The sequence below is a fragment of the Lagopus muta genome, chromosome 5, assembly GCF_023343835.1.
Source record: "Lagopus muta isolate bLagMut1 chromosome 5, bLagMut1 primary, whole genome shotgun sequence".
In the NCBI taxonomy this organism is placed as follows: Eukaryota; Metazoa; Chordata; class Aves; order Galliformes; family Phasianidae; genus Lagopus; species Lagopus muta.
The window spans coordinates 65,837,303-65,863,514 of record NC_064437.1 but is presented as its reverse complement, the minus strand read 5'-3'; the positions used below and the strand labels follow the sequence as shown (position 1 = coordinate 65,863,514).

General features: G+C 50.2%; 1 protein-coding gene and 1 long non-coding RNA gene across 3 annotated transcripts; both read right to left on the bottom strand.

Moving 5' to 3' along the window:
- Positions 1 to 280: 280 nt before the first annotated feature.
- On the bottom strand, positions 281 to 5,255 carry LOC125693991 (uncharacterized). Of its 2 annotated transcripts, XR_007377360.1 has the most exons (3): positions 1,904 to 5,255; positions 1,667 to 1,732; positions 281 to 787 (listed from the first exon to the last, which is right to left on the bottom strand). It is a non-coding gene; the product is annotated as an uncharacterized LOC125693991 (long non-coding RNA). The 2 variants fall into 2 exon arrangements; XR_007377359.1 differs by having other exon boundaries at positions 281 to 1,732.
- Positions 5,256 to 12,648: 7,393 nt separating this feature from the next.
- LOC125693697 (rho GTPase-activating protein 32-like) lies at positions 12,649 to 20,898 on the bottom strand. The gene is made up of 14 exons (XM_048945892.1): positions 20,794 to 20,898; positions 20,047 to 20,124; positions 19,618 to 19,740; positions 18,963 to 19,040; positions 18,090 to 18,171; positions 17,239 to 17,382; positions 16,546 to 16,648; positions 16,149 to 16,281; positions 15,506 to 15,588; positions 15,024 to 15,131; positions 14,509 to 14,654; positions 13,961 to 14,165; positions 13,266 to 13,411; positions 12,649 to 13,076 (listed from the first exon to the last, which is right to left on the bottom strand). Exons 2-14 carry the CDS (start codon positions 20,098 to 20,100, stop codon positions 12,649 to 12,651), a joined length of 1,833 nt encoding a protein of 610 aa, XP_048801849.1. The 5' UTR covers positions 20,101 to 20,124; positions 20,794 to 20,898.
- Positions 20,899 to 26,212: the final 5,314 nt, after the last annotated feature.

Genomic DNA, 26,212 nt, shown 5'->3' with positions numbered 1-26,212 from the left:
GGAAAAAAAAATAGAAAATGATCCAGAAAGAGAACACAAGAACTACAATTTGAAAAAGAATTGGGATTCAAAAAAATAAAAAAAAAAAATGAAATAGAAAAAGGAAAAAGACTTGCAATGAAAAGAAAAACTTGCAACAGGAAAAAGAAATAGGAAACGAATTAGGAAAAAAAATTAGAAAAACAAAGCAGATTAGTGTCTTGCTCCAATTTATAGGAGGGAGAGGAGGTTCTTTTATTATCTATATACCCGGCGTGAGATTAAGAAACAACAGTTTAAATGTTGGTCCGACCAATTTATTACAAATCGTAATTAGGGAAATGGGGAAGGGGAGGACGGAGGTTATTACGAATCAGGGTAATGGGGAAGGGAAGGAGGGCGATAGGAAAGATAGAAAAGATAGAGAAGAAGAAGCAAGGAGTCTTTATAGGAAGCAAGAGGGAGACAGTCACCACCATGGATCTAGCGTGGTTTGTAGTTCAGTCTTTGATCTTCAGTAGTGGTGGGTCGTCAGGCATTGTTCTGTTGACGACGAGGAGAATGATGAGAACGACGGCCATGACCATGGCGATGACAGCCCCTTTTCAATAGTTTCAAAGTGGTCGAGTCAGCTGTCTTTGGAGTGACAGCTCAAATCCAATGTGGTTGAGTCAGCTCTCCTTGGAGCGGAGTCAGCTGTCTTTGGAGTGACAGCTCAAATCCAATGTGGTTGAGTCAGCTCTCCTTGGAGCGGCAGCTTCTGGCTCTGGGATCTCAGCAGAAACTCCTTTGTTCCCATCTTCTGGGCCTTGCCAGCAGACAAGAGGGAACAGGGATGCCCATCTGCATCTTGTTTTTCACAGAACACTATGGTATAATTCCCCAATTTTCCCATACCAAGCTGGAGCTCTTTAGTCACAGGCCAGATCTTCTGCCAGTGAACACTCCTGAGCACTCTATTCCAGAGGCAAGCAGCTCTGGAGGAAGGGGCTTTCAAATGTTGCCAAAGTGATACCGATTGTCACATGGTTAGCACCCATCACTTGCCTCCTTAACAAATCATTGAGAGTCTTATCACAAGAAAAACCTCAGGAAGCAAGCTTTGAGCCAAAAAACAAAGGATTCTCACAATTAGAAACAGGAAAGAAGAAACAGATTTAGAAAGAGGGAAAGATTTAGAAAAGGGAATGGAAAAATAATTAATAAAGGAAAAAGAATTGGAATGGGAATTGTAATAAGTTGAAGAAAATAAAATACGGAAAGGAATATGACTAAGAAAAGGAACATGAAGAAAAACAATTGGAAACAAACAGAATTGGAAACAGAATTATCAAAAGAAAAAGAACTAGAAAGAAATAGAAAAAATTCAAAACAAAAAAGATTTGAAAAAGTCTTAAGAAAACAAATTAGAAAGAGAAAGAAAAGGAAATAAAAGAACAAGGAGAGAAAAGAAAAAGGTAAAAATAAAAAAAATGAAGCAAAACTATTCGGAAAAGGAATTGGAAAAGGAATTGGAAAAAAGAAAAGCAGTAGAATTAGAAAGTGGATTAGGAAATGAAAATTATAAAAAGGGGGGAAAAATCAAAGGGAACTGGAAAAGGAACTGGAAAAGGAGAAAGACAAGAAGTTAACTCTGGATACCCCAAGTCTTACATGGCACGCACTAGAAGCCTGTTTTGCAACCTACCTCTTCTTTTTGCATCTCACTTGGTCAAAGCAGAGCAGTCACCATTTGGGCTCACTGTAGCTCCAACTAGGCGTAGATTGGCAACATGAAACACAAGAAAAATGAGAAACATTGCATAACGTCAAGAAATGATATTGAACCTAAAAAGAACAAACCCATGTTTGGTGGGAGCGACAGAAGGCAGAGACATCACATCAGTACTTGCGAGCCCTAAAGATGGGGGAAAAGAAAGAATACCTGGTGAAAGCCATGTGAGTGCAAGAGACAACTGATGCTGAGCCCAAAGAACTTCTACAAGTGTGGGAGCAACTTCAGAGATCAACACAGCTTGCCAGACAGAGTAAGGAGTGGATATTGGCATTCATCTATGGCTGTAGTTTTCTACTATAAACACAATGAGCCTCAGTAGAGTCCTTGCACCACTCGGGAGAGCCGCAGTTTTTCCACCACCGCTCACTGGACACAAGATAAGTAGACGTCACCATCAGGTAATGATGAAGGAATCAGTTCCCCTTTCCAAGGATCAGGGCACAACCAGCGCTACAACCCGGGGAGGCTTGAAAGGCCAGTGCCATCTGATAGTGGAGTCTCCAACCCTAGAAGGAAAGAAGAAACCTTCACGTCTGGTACTGAACAACATGGGGCAGGGAGAAACAGAGGTAGTTCTCGATACTCCATGTCGTACACAGCACTCACTAGAAGCCTGTTTTGGAGCCTACCTCTTCATTTCACATCACACTTGGTCAACACTTAGTTGTATGCATTCGGGTCACCCAAGCTCCAACTAAATGTTGATTGGCAACATGAAAAACAAGACAAGACAAACGCTGCGTAATGGTAAGAAATGATACTGAATGAAAAGCAAACAAAACCCTATTACAAAGCAAAGAACATGCCCTATTACCTTGATGCTCACCTTTTCCCCTGATTCCTCATTGCCTGAGTATTTCAGGTTCACAGACCTTCCCGATGCTTAACTGTACATGGGCATACTGGCTAAATAGAAACTGTTGCTAGCTAAATGTTTATCTATTGCTAATGGCTTACATTCTCCTCCTTAAATTTTCTATCATCACTGAGGTCCTGTCTGACCAGCATCAAAAATCAGTAGTCTTGCAACATAATGAGCCTACTGATATCATTGTCAAGGGTTTTGGATTTCTAAAGGCATTATCGTAATGTTTAGGAGCGCAATGTCTATGTTGTCTGGAACTCAAGGCTCAGAGGTATTCCAGATGGCTGGACAGATAACAGCAGCAGTCCTTGTACCCATACATTCATTACTCCATCTACCCACTGAGCAAGCACCAATGTGGAAAATTCATCAAACAGGCAAGTGAAGGAGACCCTCAGAGACTCCTGATGAAATAAAAACACTCCCAAAAAGAGCTGTTAGTACTTAGTAGTACTAAGTAGTAATTAGTAGTAGTAAACAAACAACACAAGACTGGAGCAGAGACAATGACGTAAAATACTCACGTTTTAGTTCTAATGCAGAAACAACATTCCATTCCTACATAAGTACACAAACACTGTGTAACCTCACAAAATGACTACGTTTGAGGAGCACGTTGCTCCATGACAGCTCGTGCAGTGGGAGAATGAAGAATGCCTGAATCCAGGTCTGTGATCTGTTTTGGTAGCATGTGGGGTCACTTCTGGAGACTGCAGGACTATGGCATGACACGCAGCCCACTGGCAGGAAGAGGAGAGCATCAAGATCTGCTAGCAAGAAAGAAGAAGAAATCCCTGAGTCTTTTTTCTCCACAAGCATTTGTGATTCTTTCTCCTCTGCAGGGAAAAAAATAAACAAAAAAACTCCATTGTGATTCAGTCCCAGCACAATGATTAGGTGTATGGTATGTACTGAAGCATTGTGTATTAAGACAAAAGCTGCAGGAGAGTTAGTGACAGGATCATAAGTAAAACTAACTAGATGCCCAGTACTGCCAATATGGGCATGGGACCGTGACCAGCCAGTGACTGTGTTAAGGTCATCATAAGCAATTACAAAAATTAATCTGAAGAAGATTCCTGTCCAAAGCAGTAACACCAATGATACCACAGGGATCCCAGACAAAGGAGCAGAGTGAGAAGGGAACATGTGAACTACAGCAACAGTATCAGCATTCGTTGGCATCTGGAAAACAAGAGAGAACTTCCTGGTTCCAAAGAAACCAAGGTTATAAGAAGCAAAACTGGAAAAGAAAACAAAACAAAAATAAGACTTCCTGGTCCTAAATGAACCAAAGTTAGAAGGGAGGTGAAATCCAGATGGTTAATTTTGTACAGTTCCTCCTGATCATCTTGAGGCTTCCACAACTATTTGTGAAGAGTCTCCCTGAGGGTTAAAGGGACAGGACCACAGTGGGGCAAATCAATCAACAGCAGTTGTCCTGGGGAGTAATCATCCCAATAAGCAGCTCTTGGAGTAAGGGACCACTGGCAGTGGTTGCCCGTGGTGAAAAATATTCCAGGTCCCCAATAACCCTCTGATTCCTTTTCAGTCAGCAAGATCTTACCTCCCTCTGTTAATGGCACTTTCCACACATACTGATTTCCTAAGGGTGTCACCAAAATCCTTCCTTACTTTGGCCAGCTCCGTAGCAAACAGGGAACTTTGTCAGTACGAACATCAGAATACCCACTGCCAGTCTCTTCCCATGCACACCCAGTTTCTATCTAAAGGCAGGGAAGGATCACAGGTTTCCCAACTTGTCTTTTTGGGCTCTCACATCCTCAAGATTTTCTCCTGGAGGAAAGTCACTACCTGGGGAACTAGCATCTATCTCCCTTGACGGAGACCAGCTCAAGACACCTGGGACAGACGGGCTTAGGCTCTGGTGGCGCAAAAGCAATGTTTATTGAAGGCTCATTCTTTTTATAGACTGGATACACTACAAGATCGTAAATAATTAGCAAGTGTGAAACAAAGCACAAAGCAAAGGCTTGTGTGCAAGCAGCTGTTCTTGTACTCCCTTATCCTAGTTTCTTGTGTTCTGCTTACCGAGACATAAGTTCTTTCTTCCTTTGCCAATCAGTCACTGTTGTTTTTGCTAGTAGTATCCATCCCTTTCAGGGTCACTGTTGTTATTGCTAGAAGTATCCATCCCTTTCCGGATGAAACACTGTAACACGTTACTGACCCTTTCAGGCCAGTCACGTAGTCTGCACAACAACAGTTCCCTTCACTCCCTGTCATTTACCAACTGTTCTCTAAGGGCTTGCTGAGGGAGGCCTTTTGAATGGTCTTCTTTTTCTGTCCCCTAAGATCTTCTACTTGGTACTGCAGGTATGTCACCAATTCCTGAAAGGACTTTATAATTTGGGTTTCTACCATGTGCTGTTCATTGCGGATCTCTATGGCAGCACTAAGAGCAGCTCCTGGAACTGCACAAATGATTGATATTCCCTTTTCCTCCCCCATACAAATTTGCTTGTGGAGGGAATTTAATATGACCCATGACTCCCTCGAAGTTGGACCAATTATTCCATGCCCATTTCATCTCCACGGGGGAGAGTTTAGCACTATGCTTTTTTAAGAGATTGAGGAGCAGATTCCTGCTCTATTTTTTTTTTTTTTTTTTTTTTTTTTTTTTTTTTGGTAACCATCATGCCTCAAAATGTGGAGCAATCTCTTCATGGAAGGGTGGGGGGGGAACACGTACCGTCAACAACTTGCTCCTTACACTCCCAAAGTGTACACGCACACTCTCTTCTACCAGTAAGGCAGTTGCTGATACCACCTGGACACAGCCACACGTTCAGGCCAACCCTGAGATACAGGGTCTAATACCTTGAACAACTATGAATAGGTTTTCTTTTGTCTCCCTGTTCTTGTGTTAGAATGCCTAAAACAGCTCTTTCACTGACAGTTATCAAAAGGTGAAATGGTTCCTTTAAGGCAGGCAGCTCTAACACAGGTGCTGTGATTAAGTCCTGTTTCAATACTTCTACTAATTCTTTTCCCTCTTTTGTCCATTTTAATATGTTGGGTTCTCCCTGTGATAGTTGGAGATACAATCTTTGTTTCTTGTACATATTCTTCTATTCACAAAATACAGAATGCAATCAAACCTAGAAACTTTTGCCGCTCCCTCTTTGTCCTGGGCAAATGAAGCTGCACAGTGCCCTGAATTCCTTCAGAACTCTCCATTTCCCTTCAGAAATCACATGCCCAAGCTATCTGACTTCTTTTTCCACATACTACAGTTCAAACAGCCCTAGCCCATATTCCCAAGAAATTCAGAGTTTTACTTAGTCTCTTACTTTAGACTCCTCTTTTCCACAACTCAGCAAATCATCTACATATGAAACAGCTTCACCTCCTCTTCAACCTGAAACTTTTCCAAAACTTTCTCCAGCACTGAATTAGTTAAAACAAAAATAAAATATAAAATATATAATGTATATAAAATAATACATAATAATACAATATATAATATCTATAATAATATAATACATAAAATATAATAAAAATAAATTAGGCGATTCTATGTACCCTTGGGGTAAAGCAATCCACCTCTCTTGCTATTTTTGTTGCATTTTTGGATCCTCTCATTCAAGGGCAAAAAGATCTTGACTCTCTGAGTCTAAAATACAGGTCCCGAAAGCATCTTTGAGGTCTGTTACACTGAACCATTTGTGCCTGTGTGGGATTTGACTCATTAAAGTATAGGGGTTAGGAAGCAGGGGGGTCACTTGAGAACTATTTCATTAATTTCTCTTGGATCTTGTACCAGTCGATAGGTGCTATTTGCCTTCTGTAATGGCAAAACTGGAGTGTTATAGGGTGACAGAGTCCCAGAAGACCATCTTAACCAATGTTTGTATTACAGCCTTTAGACCCATTATCCTTTCTAAAGGCATGGGGGGATAACTGTCCCTGTTTTGCAGCTTCACTCCCTCCTTGGACAGTTATTGTTAAGGAAGTAATTCCGAGTCCACCCAGTTTCCTTCCCCTGCTCGCACCTTTGGATTTATTTCTTTTTCATTACCAGTTATTAATAGATTCATTGACACCTTTATACCTGTTTCACAAGTTTTCAACTGCAATCCTAGAGCTGTTCAGCAGCTTTCTTTGTGAAAGGCAAATTATCCTGTGCTACATACAGAACTACTGGAAACTTCCACTGCAAAAACACAACCTACCTCTCACAAGGGGGAGAGCAGTGCAGATGGTATGCAGCAGCTATGCACAGCGTGCCTTTCACTTGCTTTTCCTCTCTCCATCTTCCATTAGCAAGCAGCATCTCCAATCTTTCCTTGCTAAAAAATCACTTAGGTGAAAAAGAACTGGCAAGCTCGCTTTAAAAATTTCCTTACTATACAACTTGATGCTTTAAAGCAGAAGCTCTCCCAGCAGTGACCTACCTTAGACAAGCTCAACTTTTGAGAGAAAAGTCATTCCTCTGCCTCTGCAGACTTTGCACACATTGCCAGGGGCAGCAGTCAGCCCAGTTCTCGGCACAGCTTTACCAGCCACAGAAACCCAGTTGATGCCTGCTGTGCTTTTCTCTCTTCTGAAACACCGTGCTGCTGCAAGAAGCAAGGAGTAAAATCACAGAAGCACAGAACTGGGCCTGGAAGGACCTCCAGGGATCACTGAGTCCAACCCCCTGCAAAACGGGCTCCTACAGCAGGCTCACAGAGAGGCGGTGGATGCCCTGTCCCTTCCAAGGTGAGGCGGGATCAGGCCCTGGGCAGCCCGATCGAGCTGTGGATGTCCCTGTTTCTTGTGGGGAGTCGCACTAGATCATCACAAACGGTCCCTTCCGACTCTAAGGAGTCTATGGCACGATACCCGAAGCCGTGAGGCACGATGACACAAAGGACATTGATGGCCTCGTAAGCAATCAGGGCAGGCGGGGAACCCCGTGTGCTCAACAGCTCCAGGAAACTCACAAGCAGCCCAACCAGGAAGATCCACGTCGGCCACAGAGCCTCTCTGTGCCGGCCCCAGCATTCAGCGCACCAGAGGTATTGCTGCATTGCACTGCTGGGTGCCATGGCTGCAGGGCTGCTATGGAACGGGGGGTAGGGATGGAAGGAAGAGGGCTGGGGAGGTTGGGTGGCATCCAGACTGGGAAACCGACAGCATCCCCTGATGGCCGGGATGGAGATATCTGCGGTGATCCAGACACAGCGCTCCAGCAGAGGACGGCCCTTTGTTTCCTATCAATACAAAGCCACATCTGCCAGCACGACAGAAAGAGCCCTGAGAGTCTGGGGGGGTCGGCCACAAGGCGCTCGCAGAGCCGTGCCCTGACACCTGTTGCTGCCGACCAATTCCTAAGGGAGATCTGGGAGAGAACCAGGCCAAACAGGAACTGAATCCTTGTGCTCAGTGCGCTCGAGCAGCGCAGAGCGGACGGCGCTGGGTGAGGATGAAGCAAACGGCCGCTGGGGCCCAGGGCTTTCCTGCAGCTCAGCTCCCAGCCACATTCACACACCTTACTCTATCGCCAGCCACGGAGCTCATGGGGCTGCAAGGACAAAGGGCAGGGAGCAGGGCAAGCTCTGGGGACCAACCCCCATTGCATCTCCAAGGGAGCTGCCCACAGCTGGCCCAAAACCCACCCGCATACAAGCAACGCATGAACAAGGGGTTCCTGCCGTTCCAGCGTCCGCCCCACAGATTGCACAGCGCTGGAACCACTAACCAGAGGAGCCCCAGAAACCCTTCGACCCCATTGAGCCGCAAAACAGAAGGAGATCCAACGAGACGCGGAACGGAATTGAAATGCGTGCCCTCAAACAACACTCAGCATGGGTGGAATGAATGCGTGGCACAGGAGACGCAGAGGATGCAGGGAGGACGTGAGGACACAGAGGGAACGTGTCATAAAATGGGCTGCAGCAACGTGGGAGCAGACGGAGTGAGTTTGGAAGCCCAGGTTGGAGATCCCACAATGAGAATCACGAAAAAGGGAACAGAGACGTCACAAGAAGGTGTTGAGCTTAGAAAGAGTTGCAGAGGAATTCTGTAGAACACAGAATCCCTTTACAGAACAGTGCATCAGCTCCAGGCATTTCTGGAGTCGCAACGCTCACTCACCCAACCAGCGTCACCTTGAGGCTGACTGAAGCATTCCCGAAACAGATGAGAGCAAAAGAAAGGAATGTCCATCAGTCCCTCCGTTACCAGTTCAGAGAAAGGCAGAGAACCCCTTGACTGCCCTCAGAGAACAAGTGGAAGGCATCAGAAGCAGAGGCAGAGCTGACAGAGCTACTGTAAACCAGCTTACAATCCCCACAGAAAGGCAGAGACCAAAACCCCAACAGCCATCAAGAAAGAATCGCTGACCTCTTCCCACGAACCAGAGCTCACCCAGCAATCCCCAGGAGGCATCTCCAGGAAGAAACCCTGCCTGTGGGGCTGCCAGCCCTTCAATGAGGCGAGGGAGGGCTGGAGCCAGGCTCAGCCCCATCTGCCCCACGGCTGCATTGCTTCCACCTGTACAGGCAGGGCTGCACCCCTCACCAGGTGCTCCATCACTGCTTCAGGCTGTGATCTCAAAGTTCCCCTAAAAGCAGGAAGGAAAAAATAAAGTAAAAAAAAAAAGTAATGACCGGCGGCCAATTGGGTCTGCCTGTCTGGCAAGGGGAGGTTTATGGTCCATGGACGAGCTAGGACGGTCCACGTACTTTGCTTCCAGTCTGTCCTCAATGGCAATTGGTAACATTTGTAATGAATAGGGGAGCACAGATTTCAGTGCTGATACAGCGAGGTGCTGAGAAGCTGCACATGCAGCACAAGAGCTGAGATGAGCAGCGTCAATGGAGCGAGTGCTGGCTGCCCAGCTGCCGGGCTCAGGTTACGGCTCCCCAGGGAGAAACGCACGTCATCTCCTCACACAGCAATTAAAGGCCGCTGTGACATTATTGGAGGGTTTGGTGTCCTCAGGGGGTGAACCTGGCACCTGCCTGTATGGCAGCATGTGGCCTTTTGGCTCCAACAGCAATCCAAACCCCACAGAAACAGAGAGGGACCCAGAAAGCCCCTCAGTGACCTGGGAGCCACAAGGGCCCCACAGGTGGCACTGCAGGGACCCACAAATGACACCATGGGTACCCACAAATGCCCCACAGGTGGCACTGCAGGGACCCACAAATGACCCACAGCAGCCTGTGACCCACAAGTGACCCACAGGGACCCACAAGTGCCCCGCAAGGGACAAACAACTGAACCACAAGTGCCCCATAAGTCCCCCATAATTGACCCATCAGCGTCCCATAAGTGCCCCACGAGTGTCCTGTCACCAACAAGTACCCCCCAGTGCCCCACAAGTGACTCACAAGTGGCACAGCATGGACCCACAAGTGAGACACACGGCCCCAGAAGTGCCCCACAGCAGCCTGGGACCGTTAACTGGCAAAGGGACCAGGAATTGACCCATAAGTACCCCCACAAGTGGGGCAGCAGGGACCCACAAATGACTGACAGCAGCCTGGGCCCCAAAAGTGACACATCAGCGCCCCACAAGCAACGCATAAGTGACCCACAGGTCCCACATCTGCTCCCACGGCTGCCTTGCTTCCACCTGTGCTCACAGGGCTGCACTCTTCACCAGCTGCTCCAGCACTGCTTCACATGCACTCCCCATACAACTCGCCCACCACCCCATTTTGGGGGCACCGACCCCCACCCCGCTGTCACAGCCGTGCGCCGAGGGCACCATCACCCCACTGCGCATGGCCATCAACTCCTCCCAGCACTCCACGCGCCCCACGGGCAGCCCCCAATACGCGGAACTGCCACCGCCTACCACCGAATCCCGGCATCAATCCGGCAGGAAAGTTCTTGCCGTGGTCTCTGCTGCCACCGCGTAGACAACGCGCGGAATTGCAGCTGTCTGTTGCCGAGTCCCGCCGGCAGCAAAACACATGCGCCCAGAAATGCGGAAGTGCCGATCTAACCGCTCTGCGCAGCTCATCCGCCGCTCTCTATGGTGATTAGTCCTCCGGCTAACAGCGAATATACGCCCCCCGTCACCTTCAAAACAGCAACTGTCTCGAAAAACCACTACGGCTACGGGCAAGCAGCCGATTCCGGACCGCCGGCTCAGCGATATATTCTCCCCCGCTAATCCGGGGTGCCCCTCGTCTATTTCCGCCGTTTGATGCCCGAGCCCACCCAGGAACGGAAACGGACCGGTTCGGCTCACAGCTGCCCCTCAGCGCCTCGTGGCATCCAACTCGCTCGCCTCCCGGTGAACCAGCAAACGTCCCCTTCCAACCCTAGCCCTGCACTGTCCCCCAGCCGTTTAAAAGCCCCCGCAGCAGCAGTGCAACGCTGCTCGGAGCAACTCGGAGGGGCTCAGAACGACGCGCAGCGGCTCGGAGGGACTCGGAGCTGCTCGGAACGACTCGGAGCAGCTCGCAGCGGCGCGAAAGCTGCTTGGAGCGACTCGCAGCTCCTCAGAGGTGCTCGCAGCAGCTCGGAGGGTCTCGGAGCTGCTCGGAGGGGCTCGGAGCAACTCGATGGCGTTACCAGTGTGCAGCAGCACTAATACGAGCATGTCTCGGGAAAGCAATACATTTGAGCAAATCCGGGCTCTGTAACGCGCTATATATACGCGCCGGTTTCTGCAACGCAAGGCGCATACACCAGCCGCGGCACGGTAATACGCATGCGCCAGCTCAGCACCGAACAGGGTATGCGGCTTCTTGGCACAGCACTGTGCATGCGTCGGTTACTGCGTGTAGCCCACATGCACATCTGCTTTTACATGCTCGTTGTTGGGCACCGATTGGTTACGCGGGGGCACCAGAGACCGCGGAAAAAAAGTCGGATGCAGTTCCGCATGTTGGCCACACGGGGGCAGCAAGAACAGCGCAAAAAAACTTCTTTGCAGTTCCGCATAGAAGCCACACGAGGGCAGCACAGAGAGCGGAAAAAACTTCGTTACACTTCCGCAGATTGACCACACGAGGGCAGTAGAGACCACGGAAAAACTTCGTTGCAGTTCCGCATAGAAGCCACGAGAGGGCAGCACAGAGCGCGGAAAAAAATTCCCTGCGCATCCAGGCGGTTGTGCAATACCTCCAGACAGGGAGAAGCCACAGCCTCCCTGGGCAGCCTGTTCCAGAGCTGCGCCATCCTCACCGTGAAGAACTCCCTTCTCGTCCACGGGCGGAACTTCCCATGCTCCACTTTACGGCTATTTCCCCTTGCTTGGGGCCGCGCAGGGCTCCTCTCCCTGTCCCGCACACCTCCGGCGGAAATGCCCTCAGCACTCACTCCCGTCGCTCTGCGGCTTCCGCCTCGCTGCTGCCCGGACAGCAACAGCTGCCACTGAGGTCTTCCGCGCCTCCAACAGCCAGCCCCCAACGACCGCTCCCCCGCACGGCGGCTCAGCCAATCACAGCCGGCGGAGCAACCGCAGATCAAGGAACCCCCGGGAGAGGGGGCAGCGCTACCGCTGACCAATGAGAGACTGGTGGGGGCGGGACAGCGTTGCCGCTGACCAATGAGAGGCCGGGTCTGAGTGAGCTCGTCCTGCCGCAGCATGATGATAACAGGGCTGCAGATGATCTGTGCAGGCAGCTTGGAGGTTGGGAGCCAGGAATGGACGCGGCTGGAGGAGAGAGGTGTTAGGGAGCAGCCAAGGCATCACAGTGCATCAAAAAGCCCTGAAGGGCATCACAAAGCCACCGCCAGGAAGCTTGGGGTTATCACAAGCAGCATCCAGGATGCTAGAGATTATTTGCTACCGTACCAAATGGGAGCTGCAGACATCCCGAAGCCAGACAAAACGGGAACAAACCTGGAGCTCTGCTTCATGCACCCTGCAGCCTCAGCGTTGCAAGCTGAGGTGCCTTGCTGTGTGTTGCATTCATCCCAGTCCTCGTGAATGAAGACTCCACAGGCATTCAAGGTGTTGAGTGAGCACGAGTGTGCTTTTATTATTAAAGGAAAGGACAGGAGGGCGTGAGAGGTCCAGGTAAAGATGGGAATCGTCCTCTCTTGGATGGAAAGGTCACGGAGAGAGTGGCTCAGAGCTCTCAGTGCTGCTGCCCAGTGCTTGGGACTGGAGGCCTGAATCTAAGTCCTCCTCCAAGAGGCTCAGCTTCTCCTCGCTGGTGCTGACCTGCTCCTGCATGGAGGTGCTGCTGTCGGGGCACTCGGGCTCTGCTTGGGCTGGGCTGCACTGCAGAGGCACCGGGTCACAGTCCAGGCTGGTGCCTGTGGTTTCTGGCAGGCTCAGGTCAGCATCTTCAGCAGAGCCGGGAGAAATGAGGGCTTGAACTTGGATGAGCTCCTTGTGCCCGCCACTGTTGTTATGCGGCAGGCGGTCAGCTGATCCACAGCCACTTGTGCTTCCTAACAGCCCTCCATTCATGGAAGCACACAGCCCAGCATCACTACTTGCTCTGGCACATCTGGGTTGACAAGAGCTCGAATCACCTATAAAAGAATGAACAGGGGTTGGTGTCAAACTCTCACAAGCTGAATTATGAAAGTGGTTCTTGATCAGGGGAGAACTGAAGGTGTCAGGTATGGGCTGGATCGCTAGAAGGAAATACAAGCCCACAGACAGCAAGAATTCTACGTTGCTGAGAAGCAGAGTTTTGGAAGCAGGATTTGCACCCTTACCTGCCAGCACTACAACATCTGTCTCTGTGGGCTCCCTGGGACGGTGCTGCGGTTGGCGTTTGGCCACAGAGGATGCTTTTCCCAGGCTGAAGCAGGAACACCAACAGCCAGCTGGTGATTCCTTTATCTTGCTGGGTGGACTTGGTCTGGAGAGAGAAAACAGGGAATGGTGTGAGTTGTGCGTGAAACTCCAAAAGCATCTCTGACTGACACTGACAGCTCATCGGCCCCATCTCACTGCCATGTCTAGTTTCTTGTGCCAGCAGGTCTGAACAACAGCTCTGCGTAGAAGAGAACCGGAATATTCTGTGAATATTTTTCTGTGAATTGGTTTCAGGCACGTGTCCCTGAAGTCTGGAAAACCCCAATGTTTCCAGGTACAACCAGCACAGGCCGGGATAGACGTCAGCATGGCTTTATGCAGCTCGTGACTGCCTGCCCAGGAAGGAGGGAATGCCAGCCCTGTGTGGCTAAACTCAGCTTGGCGGGCAACTGAATGTGAGTTCAGTCTCACAGTGCAAAGCGAGTGGAGATTCACTGCAACACTTCAGGCACCATCAGTTTAACTGAGTTTCAGCAAGCTTTAGCACTAGAAATAATGGGGGGGGAGGAGAGAGAAAAACAACACGAAAAGAAACCACAAAAACCCACCCAAACAATGATGATAAGGTACTGGAAAAGGAAGTCCTCTTTACCTTTCAGATGGAAAGTCGATGACTGTGTGGAATTTCCCCCGTACAGCTGCGGGGCCTTCTTCCACCTCTATGTCCCTGCTCTCAGTCACAACCACAGGAGAGCTGCTGTGGCCTCGCCTCCGTGCCTGCGCCTCCTCCAGGCTGAGCAGCTCTGTGGCAGGAGAAGACGCCTGCACAGACTGGGGCCCTGAGAGAGAACTGTGCCCTGGAAGGGAAAACCACAGGTGAGAGCCAGGATCAGAAAGCGGCAGCACAGCCATCACAGGTCCGGGGGAGATGCTGTGTTTTCCTCAGACTTGCTTAACCAAGCCGCTGCAAGAAGAGCAGCTCAAAATAACCATGTGCTCAGAGGTGTGTCTATGGCAAAGGATGCAGTCATAATTAAGAGCAGCTCCCTGTATCGAAACAGGCAAACAAAAACCCTAGAAAGCAGGTATGGTGAACTCAGAAAGCTTCGCTGCCACACTTTCACCAAGCTTCACCTGCTTCCAAGACATCATAGTGACGGTGACAGGACCAAGATAAAGCTAATGGAGGAAGACACTCACCTGCTCCACCTGCGATGTCAGGTCCAGATGTGGAGCAGAAGAGGACGTCTGTGTGGTCGATGATGAATTCCACCACAGATGACTGCGTCTGCAGTTCCGTGCAGGCAGCTCTCCCGCTGGCACAGGCAGACTCGCTCTGCTGTGATCTGTAGAAAAGGCAGGTTTTAGAAGTCATTCAGCCAAGATCGCTTCCCCAGGTCTGAATTACTGCAGCCCAAAGCTGTCACATTTGTTCTCTGGAGACTTCCGCAGTGGGCAATCAGTGATGCCACTGAAGAAGTTCTCCTGGCTGATCAAGGACACACCAGTCCCATCTACACAAGAGAGCAGCAATGCTCAGCTAGAAATTGTGCCCATGTGGGGTTGGAGAACAGTCCAGGCTCCTGCTCTGCTGTCAGCCACTCACTGCACATTTTACAGGAGAAGAGCACATGTGGTGCAGAAGAAGGGAGGACTGCTTTATTCTACTGGAGAACAGATGTAAGCGTTCTGTTGAAACGGAAAAAGAAGTTTACCTTAAGAGGTTTGGAGCCCACACAATGGCTAAGTTCTTAGCATGCATGTTGGTGACAGAGCTGTTTGCAGACAGACAGGCCAAGTGTCTCATTAGATATGCCAGGGTCCTGGGAAACAAGAGAGGCAAATGTTCAGCACCAGCCAGCATGCCGTGCTGCGACTCACAAAGCAAACCTCAATTCACACTAGTTGTTATTAGTGCTACTGATGCTGAAGATGAAGTAGATCCAACTTGACCAAGTGCCACGCTGCAGAACCCAGCACCAGCACAGCACAGCCACAGCCATCAGCTGCACCAAGCGTGCCCCCGTGCCCAGGAACTGACCCAATAAATTAACCCTGTAAATTTAACCCGTGTGTCCTTCAACCGCTTCAACATACCCAGGCATCGTGTTGCTCACGTGAGACAAAGCCTGGAATCGCTCAAATGCCCTCTGAAGTGCAGCAGGGCTGAGCTCAGCAGGCTGAGGGCAGCACTGACCTGTAGTGAGGAGCGGGCAGCTGCTGGATGACGTCCCGCATTCTGACCAGCCGCTCCTCCTCCGTAGTGGCACCAACAGCATCCTGGAAAAGGGCAGAAAGGGACTGAGACACAAATCAGGCGAGATACCTGCCGCAGGGTCGAGAATGATGGGCACAGCGCGCTGCTGGTCAGCACTGAGAAAGATTTTAGGCCTCCCCAGAAGCAACTGGCGAACATAGCGGCACGCAGCTGGTGCCACCACGGCCAAGGAGTCCAAGCACTGGGACGGTTTACAGCCTGGTTGGGCAGCTCAGCTCCTCGCAGGGGGCATTCATCTCTAAGTCCACTTGGCTATTAATCCCCTTCCCGTTCCAGAAATAGCTGGGGAATAGCAAAAAAAAAAAAACAAACCAAACCAAAAAAAAAAATGAAGAAATAAAAAAAAAAAAACACATGAATTCTTGCAAGCATTGTGAATATGGAAATAACCATCTCCGGGGACCACCAGAAGTGGCATCAGCACGATGCAGGATGTGGCAAAGACATGCGAGTAAACCCCGTGGGGCTAACAGAAGAAGGGCCTCAGAGCTGGAGCACTGCTGCAGCCATCTTCCAAGAGGCCCAGGGAAGAGGGAAAGGAAAGGTGTTGCCTTGTGCTTACCGAGAACTTGTCGTACAGCTGGTCGGTCAGCAGGGGGGTCGGGAGCTCCCTGAAGTACATTTTGCAGAGGGAGCTCGCACTGTGAACGTCGCGGACAGTTAGCTCAGGAACCTGCTCAGACTCAAATTCCTGGCTGCAGAGAAGGACACGAAAATGGTTGAGAAAGAGGAAAGCAAGTCAAAAGCCACACCCAATGCAATCAAGAGTTGGAAGGGCTTCCTGATGTACAGAAGAACACAACCACTCGGCCACCAGCACCACGTCAGCCGTGCTGGATGGGATGTTCCCAAAGGAGACCTTCTCTTGGTGCTAAGGCATGGCCCGCAGGCCTCTGAATGCCCGCAACAGGGCACGTGCCCCTGCTGGCAGCTGTGTCTGTCAGTCGCAGCACTCTTACCGCAGTCTCTGGACGTTGGACGCCACGCCGGACAGGCGGTATATCCCCTGCACCACGCCATGCTGCTCGATGAACTCGGCGCAGCTCTGGAGGACCTGGGGGACTAAAGAACACGTGCCGGCGGTTACTGGAGCTCCTCATTCAAGTCCTGGCTCAGGCTGCACTCCCGCCACATCCCATCCACTAAGCCCAGCCAGGCTACTGCTGTGTTCTTCCTTGAAGGGGACAGCTGCCAGAGACACCTCTGCAGGAGCTGCTGAGGAAACTGGACAGAGATGAGTTCTTTGCATTCCAGAAATGCCAGGACCTAGGAATCAGCCTGGAGAAAGTAATTCCGGGGAAGCCGCAGACATTGCAAGTCCCATCACAGCTCCCACGGGAATGGAGGTGGAAAATCTCACGCCCGGAAGGAGCTGGGAAACTGAGGCAGGACACTCTCTTTGGCCAAAAGGCTTCCTTTCTTTTCAGGCTACCAGGGGATTGGCTTACAGGCTTTGCTTTAAGCAAATACAAATGTGCTTGTCCCTTAGGAGCATTTCCCTCGCAGCCATCACCTACTCAGTTGATCTTTCAGTCGTCAACTCCCATTCCCCGTTTCTCCATTGGTATCAACCTGCCCCTTGCTAGATACCATCTCCCTTTCAGCTTTAGGTTCCCAAACAGGGAGGCTCTCAGGAATGGGCTGTCCCTTACCATCACGACCAGAGTGGAGAAGATGCTCTCCCAGGTCACGGCCGAACACCCTCTCCTTCTCCACCTCCCGCTCTTTCCGTTGCTTTGGCCGGGCCTTCACCACGGAACGAAGGAAGGTGAGGAGCTTGCCGCGCTTCTTTGGCACTGCACAACAAAAGGAAGAAACCAGTTCATCTCAGGTTTGGCTCCGTTGGACGAGGCCGAGCACAACACATTCTACAGAGCACCTCAAAACGGGAAGAACATGATGAGCAAGTGCGTACCAAAATGGATTTTCCCCAACCCTGGAGGAGTCCAAGGCCAGACTGGATGGGGCCCTGGGCAGCCTGGTCCAGTCCCACATTAAATGTGGAGCTTGGTTGGCAGCCCAGCTTGAGGCAGGGGGCTTGGAGCTTGATGATCCTTGAGCTCCCTTCCATGCCAAGCCATTCTACAAGGATTCTAGGATTTCCCCAGCTCCAGTCATAAACACAGGAGGACTGGGCCAAATCTCTGCACGTTCTGATGGAGTTTAATGCACTCCTCTTGCTTAGCTTGCTCAACCTGCGCATTAAGGACCCTCTTGAAAAGCCACGTTCTGATCAAGCACAGAAGCACTAGCACAACCAGACCTCTATCTGTCCACCAGGGACGCTGGCTGTTCTCAGCCTCGTACTGACTGGCAGGAGAACTACCTTTGCCTTCCCTCATTCTCCCTGCCTACAAAACACCAGCCATACGCCCTGTGCTATGCATGAAGGATCATCAGCACAGAGGATAACGTGGGAAGGATAAGGGAGGTATTAAACATGGAACACACCCAAAAAAGACTCCATTTTGCTTCCCTGCACCACCAAACGTATCATCCGTACCTGGCTTTGGCACTGAATTGATGAGAGACTCCGGGATTTTTCCGTTAATGAGCTCCACACACTCACCAGGGAAAAATCCAACCTGTAACAAGAAGAAGACAGGTGTGATACTGAAGGCAGCGTTTCTCAGGCCTGAACTGTTCAAACATCACATTTTCCTCATAATGTGCCTGCCAGATGCTCCGTAAGACAATCCAACAAAAAAAATGGCATGCTTAAAATTAATAATTATTCCAAATTGGCAGGCAAATATCCATAAAACTGTGTATGGAGCGGGGAAAGGACAAGTATGCTATGCACCCCTAAATATCAAGCGTGCCTGAAGGGAAAGACTTCATACAGAAGATATATATTATGATAGATTGATGCAGCTAGATCTGAGTTAGCACAGCCTATGAACTTTCTGCTTGCTGACTGAGATACAGCTGCCATCCCCAGCTCTGAGCTACCCAGCCTTCTGCAGCCAGCAGCAGCAGCAAGCACACAGAGACTCTGTTACCCTGCCTCATCTCAGCTGACAGGCAGCGACTTCCTGAAAGACACTGACTTCACCTTCTGCATGGGTGCAAGCACAAGAGCTCAGAGACACTGAAACACATGTCCTAGCTGCTGCATTTCCAAAGGTGCGGTTCAGTGGCCGTGACCTGATGCATGCTGTGAGGGCTCTTCTTTCTAAGTTAATTGAGGAGGCAGTTTCCTACAAAGACCAACTTTCAGCTCTGGCCTAAGCCCACAGCAAAAGGCAAAGTCCCCTGACACCAACACTGGGAAACCATTTTCCATGTGGAGCCATGCTGTGCAGGCAGGGCAGCTCTAAGCTGAGATTCCTGCCTCGACCCAAGTTGCGCTCTCACGTCTGAAGCTTGTGCCTACCTGAAAGCCGTGCTTGCCTCTCCAGCGGGGGCTCAGCTCCTGAGGCGGCATATCGATGACGCACACGAGGTCTCCCACCTGCAAGAGATTGCAACGTCAATCCCAGCTTCAGCACGGTTGGGAGGAAAGCACAGCTCAAATGACTGCATTCTTCTGCACTGCCCAATATCGTCAAGCTTGAGAGCCATTGCACCAGTGCAGCTCTTCAGGCATTTGCAGTCGTACAACTGAACGTGGAGGTAGAAGAGTCACTGCAATACACAACACACAGAATTCAGCTGTTCAGTATGAAATGGTTCTCAAAAGCAGCAGGCTCTTTGCCAAAGGGAGAGCTCCAATTAAACCGCTGGCATAAGTCAGCGGAACAGATCCTGAACAGATCTGCACACTCCATACACTGCTCTGCCATTGCTCAGAGACCAGGCTACCACACTGGGCAGTAGCTCTTTGATCACAAGATTCCAATGCCAAATAGAGCCATAGTTTAGAGATGGCTGAACTCCTCCCTGCATCCAACCCAGTCCAAGTCTAATCTGGAACCGCATCTGCTGGGCTACACCTCACCAAACATTCTGAAGGTGTCTGAGAATATTCCTGATAGCTTCACGTTATACTCTTCTGTACAGGACAACAAGGAACACCCTTAACTGCTTACCTCCAAGGAGAGTTCACCCGGTGCCTGGGCAACGTATCTCTTAATAACGTGGGCAGCAGCAATAGCTGGGATATTAAGAGATGACTCCTCACGGACCAGCAGGGGCTTCCCGTTGTTCTCAGCCTGAAACAGAGAGCACAGGCCATGGTGAGGAGCTGAGGGCAAACGAGGAGGATTTCAGGCTGAGGAGCACGTCAGCAGAGAAAGCTGCAGGAAATGCACTCGGTCCTTATCATGGGCACACAAGAAGGAACGGCAAGGCTAAGAACATGCCCGCAGCAAGGAAAGAAAGCCTTTAAGGCAGCTTTTCAGTGACACTGATAGAGCCGCAAGGATTCGCTCTCTCTTGAAAAGCAGGAGAGCACATCTGCAGCTCACTCTGCTGGCTCAAATCAGGGAACAAAGACCAATCAGAGCTCCGTACTCTACCTCCATCCGTGTCATGTCAGGCCCACAGCTGATCTCGCTGCACGCGACGCCCATCACAGCAGGCACGACAAGCTGGAACTGAAGAGAAACATGCTCATATTTTCTCTCTTCACACACCACAGTATTGAGAGACTACCGGAGAACTACCCTTGGCTATCCTCTGGCACAGGCAGGTGCTCTAGAAGCAACCACTCTGTTCACTCCATTCAAATGGGACAGCCCACTAGGCAGCATTTGACCAAGCAGCTGTCCCTCTGCTAGCAGATGGGGACTGGCACAAAGCAGCAGATGCATTCACCCAGGGCGCTCTGACAGCGCAGCAGCAGGGCAGTGAGAGGAATCACTGCTGCAGGTGCATCTGCTCCCCGGCCATGGCTCCCAGCAGCCTCACCACCGGCACCTGCTGCAGCCCCGCACATCAAGGACATTTCCTTGATTGCATCTCTGCTGTGCTCCCTACAGCTGCCGTGCACACTCACACAGCCCAAGCGTGCGTGCTTGTGACCTTGGGTCACGCTGTGCAGCTCGGCACAAACTGGGCCTAGGACTCTGCCTAAGGGTTTGATTTCCTTCAGACTAGCTGGTCACAGCACCACACACAGCATCCTTCTGAGGGCGGAGCTGCAGGGGAAGGGAAAAAACCCACACGGGACCAGTGTCCCATCAAAGCTGAGTGAGGCTGTGTTACCAAACATGGTGCGACACAGTGCTGGTCAACCACGTGGGGGGACAAAGCGTGGCACGTACCTGGCAGGAGATCAGAACAAGGTAGACAATTCCTTGAACTCGCAGCTGTTTCTTGTCACTTTGCTCTGTTCTTCCACGAGCGAAAGCTGCACCAAGGGAGCGGGTAGAGGAGAGAGAAGGAACAGTTCTGTGAGCTTGCACAATGGAGCAAAGATGACAAGGGAAAAGCCATGGGACAAATGCCATCTTTGTGGATCGCTTGGGAATGCAGGTACTGGCTGAAAGTTACGTCTGATGGACAAGAGTAAGCAGTATGAGCTGCTAGGAGCTCCACCAGCCAGCAGTTCTCAACAGCTCACTGCCCACCCCTCTATCCCACGCCCTGTCTCAGCTTACCTACAAGATGCTGCACAAGACACAAGGGGTGAAAACGAAGGCACTCAGTCGCTGCACAAGGGCAACAAGCGAGCTACTCACGCAGAGCTCAAGCGCTCCAATGAAGGGACGCAGCACGCACTGCTCCTCCCCTCATTCCAGCCGCTTGTGACATCACTAAGGGCCACCAGGCTGCTCCGCCATGACAACAGGGTGGGGAGGCAAGACCATGTCACAGGACCAGAAGATTCCAACACAGCACCCAACATTCTAGAATCAGCGGGCGGTTGGAATTCTACCTCAGCCCAATCCTGCAGAAGCTGCCATGCGGTTGTCATGACCACAGCGCAGGACCCAGCGCTTGCTCCTGTGCAGCCTCCTATGACTGGCCTCAGCTGTGCAGCCTGGTACGACTGGCCTCAGGCCGTCCCTCTGCAGGGCCTTCCTGCCCTCGGGCAGATGGACATTGCTTCCCAACATTGTACCTTGCAGCGCAGGGCCTATGTACAATCCACACTGGACTCCTATAGATCTCTATCAAGCTATCTATACCTAGACACACAGTCACCACTACCATCTTTTTTCTTAGTCTTGAGGTACACCATTCAGCTGTTTCATTGTCATCAAACAACCCCACTGACGGCACACTGCTGACACAACGTTCTTCCAAACACAGCAGCAACTCCTGGCACCGATAGCTCCGGGTACAACAAGCACAGGGCTCTGGGTTGCTTTGGATGCAGTTGCAGCATGGATCTGAGGGCTTTGTGGAAGGGGATATATTGCAAATTGCACCGACGTTTTCACACCATTTCTCTTTCGGCATGGTCCCAGCACCTGGCACGCTGATCATCATCCTGAATATACATTTTGTCAAACTTCTACAACTAATGAAATAGTTCCTTACCAAACACAATCTGATCACTCTTCTGGCCATATTTTGTTCCAGCTACCGCTTCCTGCAGGTGCCACAAACAGCGCTGCATCACCTATAGCTCTCTGCCCTTACAGTTCTCACGCTGTCTGGGCAGTCCTCGTGGCCTCAAAACTCTCTCATGCCACACGTGCCACATTCTGAGGCACAGAATATATATCACACTACTTCAAAACACCTTTTTTTTTATAATATAATGATACTAGGCATAATCATCTGGAGCTAGAGCAATATGAAAAAATTCCCTTCAGTTCAACCATAAGTCTGCCCCATGGACTCCAGAAGAGCTCTAAGAATACGCAGGGTGGACATGGATGGCAGCTACCATAAGAGTAAGCAATGACAAATGTGGTTGTGAGCCATGCTGTGTCATTGCATCTGCAGGCAGGGATTCTCCTTGGACTGAGCAGAGTGCAGATGTAGCCTGAGAAAAGAACTTAGGATCATTCAGGAAAAGGAAATGAGTTGAGTAATTAATTGAAGAAACTCACGTTCTAAAGGTACTTAGAAGGACAGAGTATTTCCCAACAGAATGGGTTTAACTGTCTATTCCCTGTTTTGTTGGACAGGTCTACTCTATGTATGCTTAGACTGACCTGAGAGGGCATGCTTCAGCACACCCCAGAATTTCCAGTTTCCACATCGTCCAGGCAGCGCAAGTGCGGTGTACGTCTCCCTTGGCACAGACATCAAGCTTTTCTTCCTGTGCAATCAAACACGTAGTGAGTCAGAAAGGACTCGTGAACATGAAACTTATTTTGCACACACCATTAGAATATAGCTAAGGTACCTCCACTGAGATGAGCAAGCTTCGGTTTGGGTTTGGGCTTAAAGGCTGCCAGCTTAGATAGAAACACTGCCATTCGGAAGGCTAAGAAACCTTGGCGCTTAAAATTCCTGGAGACTTGGAGAGTTCTCAAAGAAACCTTGAAAAGCTGCCTTGAAGTATTCCTGTTGAAAATTGCTGGGATGCCTTACCACATCATTCACCAGGACCATTCATATCATACACCATAGATTAGATCAGTTTTAAAACCATGGATTGTAATTATCAGCAATACTTCCTCCCTGTGGATCTCAAGCCCTCGTGACTGGAATGGGGGAATGGGGGGCGGCAAGGGGATTGTGGTGCTAAGCTGAACATCATTCCAGAAATCTGTTCTCCTGAACTAAAAATACGGGCTAAAGGAAACAAGGCGTATGTTCATCATTATACTGACTGCATCAGAGTGTGCTTTTGTGCACACCTGGACCTAGAGACATCGCTAAGAATTCAATTGGTCCACCCAATCCTTAAGCAACTCAGTAATTCAAGACACCTAACAAGGATGGAGGCTCAGTGGGCCATGGGCAAAGCAGGGAGGACAGAGGCAGGAAGCAGGAAGGAGTTCAACTCCAGCTCTCCCCCACAAAAGACTGGGAGAGCTGAGTCAGCACCACGGGAGGAGTTACGACACAGCTTGGGAGCTTACAGAGAGACCTGAGATTGCCAAAGGACGGCGCCAGGGTAACTCTCACCAGTCCTGTGCAGGGGTTTCATGGGTGCAGATGAAGGCGCAGGGTGCGTACGTATTCTCTTCAGTTCTCTTCAATAATAAATATTGATTCATAATCCAAAGATAACTTATCAAGAAGTAGCATGAAAGGTCGATGAAAAGGAAATTACACGACAAACTATTTTCATTTAAGAAATCCCTGCTAAACCTCTCCCCATCAAAAAGGGAGCATCCTGGGCACTGTTAGCAGCAGTTCGGAGAACATCCTGCACCACAAGATGCGACACAGTCTTTTCTTCTTTATGAACAAGCCCCTCATTTCTCTACTCAGCATCAGATTCCCTCAAGTTCAAACACGAGGATCAGAACAGCCGCTCAGTCCTGCTGAGAGGAACCCACGGCTGGGATGTCCCCCCGTCCCATTCCACGCTATTTCCAGCATCGCTGGGGAAAGGAGGAGCGACTGCCATCACCTACCCAGGCTTCTGCGAGGCCTTCCATACGGTCACACATCACAGGGAGAAGCATGGCGGAGAGCTCTCGTGCCACAAAGCTCGGGGCTGCAGAAATCAAGGTTGCCCCCAAGATGCTGTGTGTAACAACAGGACTTACTGCACGTGAGACATGAAAGACAAGGCTAAGGTGAAAAAGCCTCCACTCCCCATGGATGTGGCTGTCTGCACAGACAACAGCTGCCTGCTGTCCAGCAGCCTGATGCTCACCCATCAAAGCACTCGCCCAGCAGATGCCTTTCACAGAATCATAGAATTAGCAAGCTTGCAAAAGATCTCCAAGATCATCCAGTCCAACCGTCCACCTACCACCAATATTCCCCACTAAGCCACGTCCCTCACTGCCACATCTAACGTTTCTGAACACCTGCAGGGACAGTAACTCCATCACCTCCCTGGGCACTCCTTGGAGAAGTGTTTCTTAACATCCAGCCTCAATCTCCCCCCGTGCAACTTGAGGCCGTTCCCCCCAGTCCTATCGCTACTTACACAGGAGAAGAGGACGACCCCCAGCTCGACATGACCTCTCTTCAGCTCATTGTAGAGAGGGATAAGGTCTGCCCTGAGCCTCCTCTTCTCCAGGCTAAATAATCCCAGTTCTCTCAGCCAGCCGCTCCCCATGAGACTGGTGCTCTACACTCCTCACAGCTTCACTGCTCTTCTCTGGCAATATCTCGGGGATTCAGTGTCCTTCTTGTAGTCAGGGACCCAGAACTGAACACAGCACTCAAGGTGAGGACTCACCAGAGCTGAGTACAGGGGGATGATCACATCCCTGCTCCTGCTGGCTCCAGCCCTTTGCACTGCACTTCCAATCTCAACCCGTTCCTTCTGCGGTAGTGCTTGCATCCTCACTTAGGGCTGGAGCTCAAGAGCTCAATGCAACAGGAAGAACACAGCGTGCAACTGGAAGATGGTTCTCAAAGCCGACAAGAGTCAACTCTCTGACCTTGGGCACAACTCACCAACCGAGAGCCAGGCCTTGCAAACTTGGCTCATCTGAGCACATCAGACGGGGCTGCACATCAGACCACAAGCATCCATTGCAATTGCAGCTCCATGTAGAGAAGAACGTCAATTAACAGGTGTGAATGAATTCACTCACAAGCTGCACAACGAGTCTGTTCTTCATTAAAAAACCCACATGGATTCCTAAGCCAAAAAGAGAACAGCAATAGCTAATAGTGATGGAAGAGGTTCCTGGTCCTAAACCTCATCCTCTTACCCCAATTTTCCTTGCCTCGTACCCTACCCCAACTCCTGGACGATGCCCACAGACTTAAACTCAGACCTCAACTCCAGGAGCTGAACATGAACAAATCTACCCCAGAGCAACAGGACGGCAGACACACAGCGGAAGACAACCAACCTGCAGAAGCAGCTCCATTGGGGTTGGTCCAGATGTTTGTGTGCTCCCTTCCATGGCTCAGGCCAGGCTTGCTGAGCTGCTCCTCCTTTGCACAGGGGGAGAGCGGTGCAGATGCTATGTGCTGGCTATGCACAGCATGCCTTTCACTTGATTTTCCTCTCTCCATCTTCCATTAGCAAACAGCATTTCAAATCTTTCCTCGTGAAAAAATCACCTATGTAAAAAAGAATTGGCAATCTTGCTTTTGAAGTTTCCTCATTTGTACAACTTGATGGTTTAAAGCAGAAGCTCACCTAGCAGTAACCTACCTTAGACAAACCCAACCTGCAGGGAAAAGTCATTCCTCTGGGTGCAGAGTCTGCAGACACATTTCCAGGTCCAAGTGTCAGCCCACTTCTCAGCACAGCTTTACCAACCACAGAAATCCAGTTTACGCCTGCCGTGCTTTTCTCCCTTCTGAAACACTGCATCGCTGCAAGAAGCAAAGATTAAAATTACAGAACCACAGAATTGGGGTTGCAGGGGACCCCCAGTGATCATTGAGTCTAAAGTCCCTGCAAAACGGGCTCCCTACAGCAGGCTGCGCAGGTGGGCGTCCAGGCAGTTCTGGAATATCTCCAGACAAGGAGAAGCCACAGCCTCCCTGGGCAGCCTGTTCCAGCGCTCCATCATCCTCGCCGTGAAGAAGATCCTTTGCATTTTGGTGCAGAACTTCCTGTGCTCCAGTTTGTGGCCATTTCCCCTTCTCCTGTCCCCACAGATCGCTGACAAGAGGTTGGCCATGTCCCTTGGA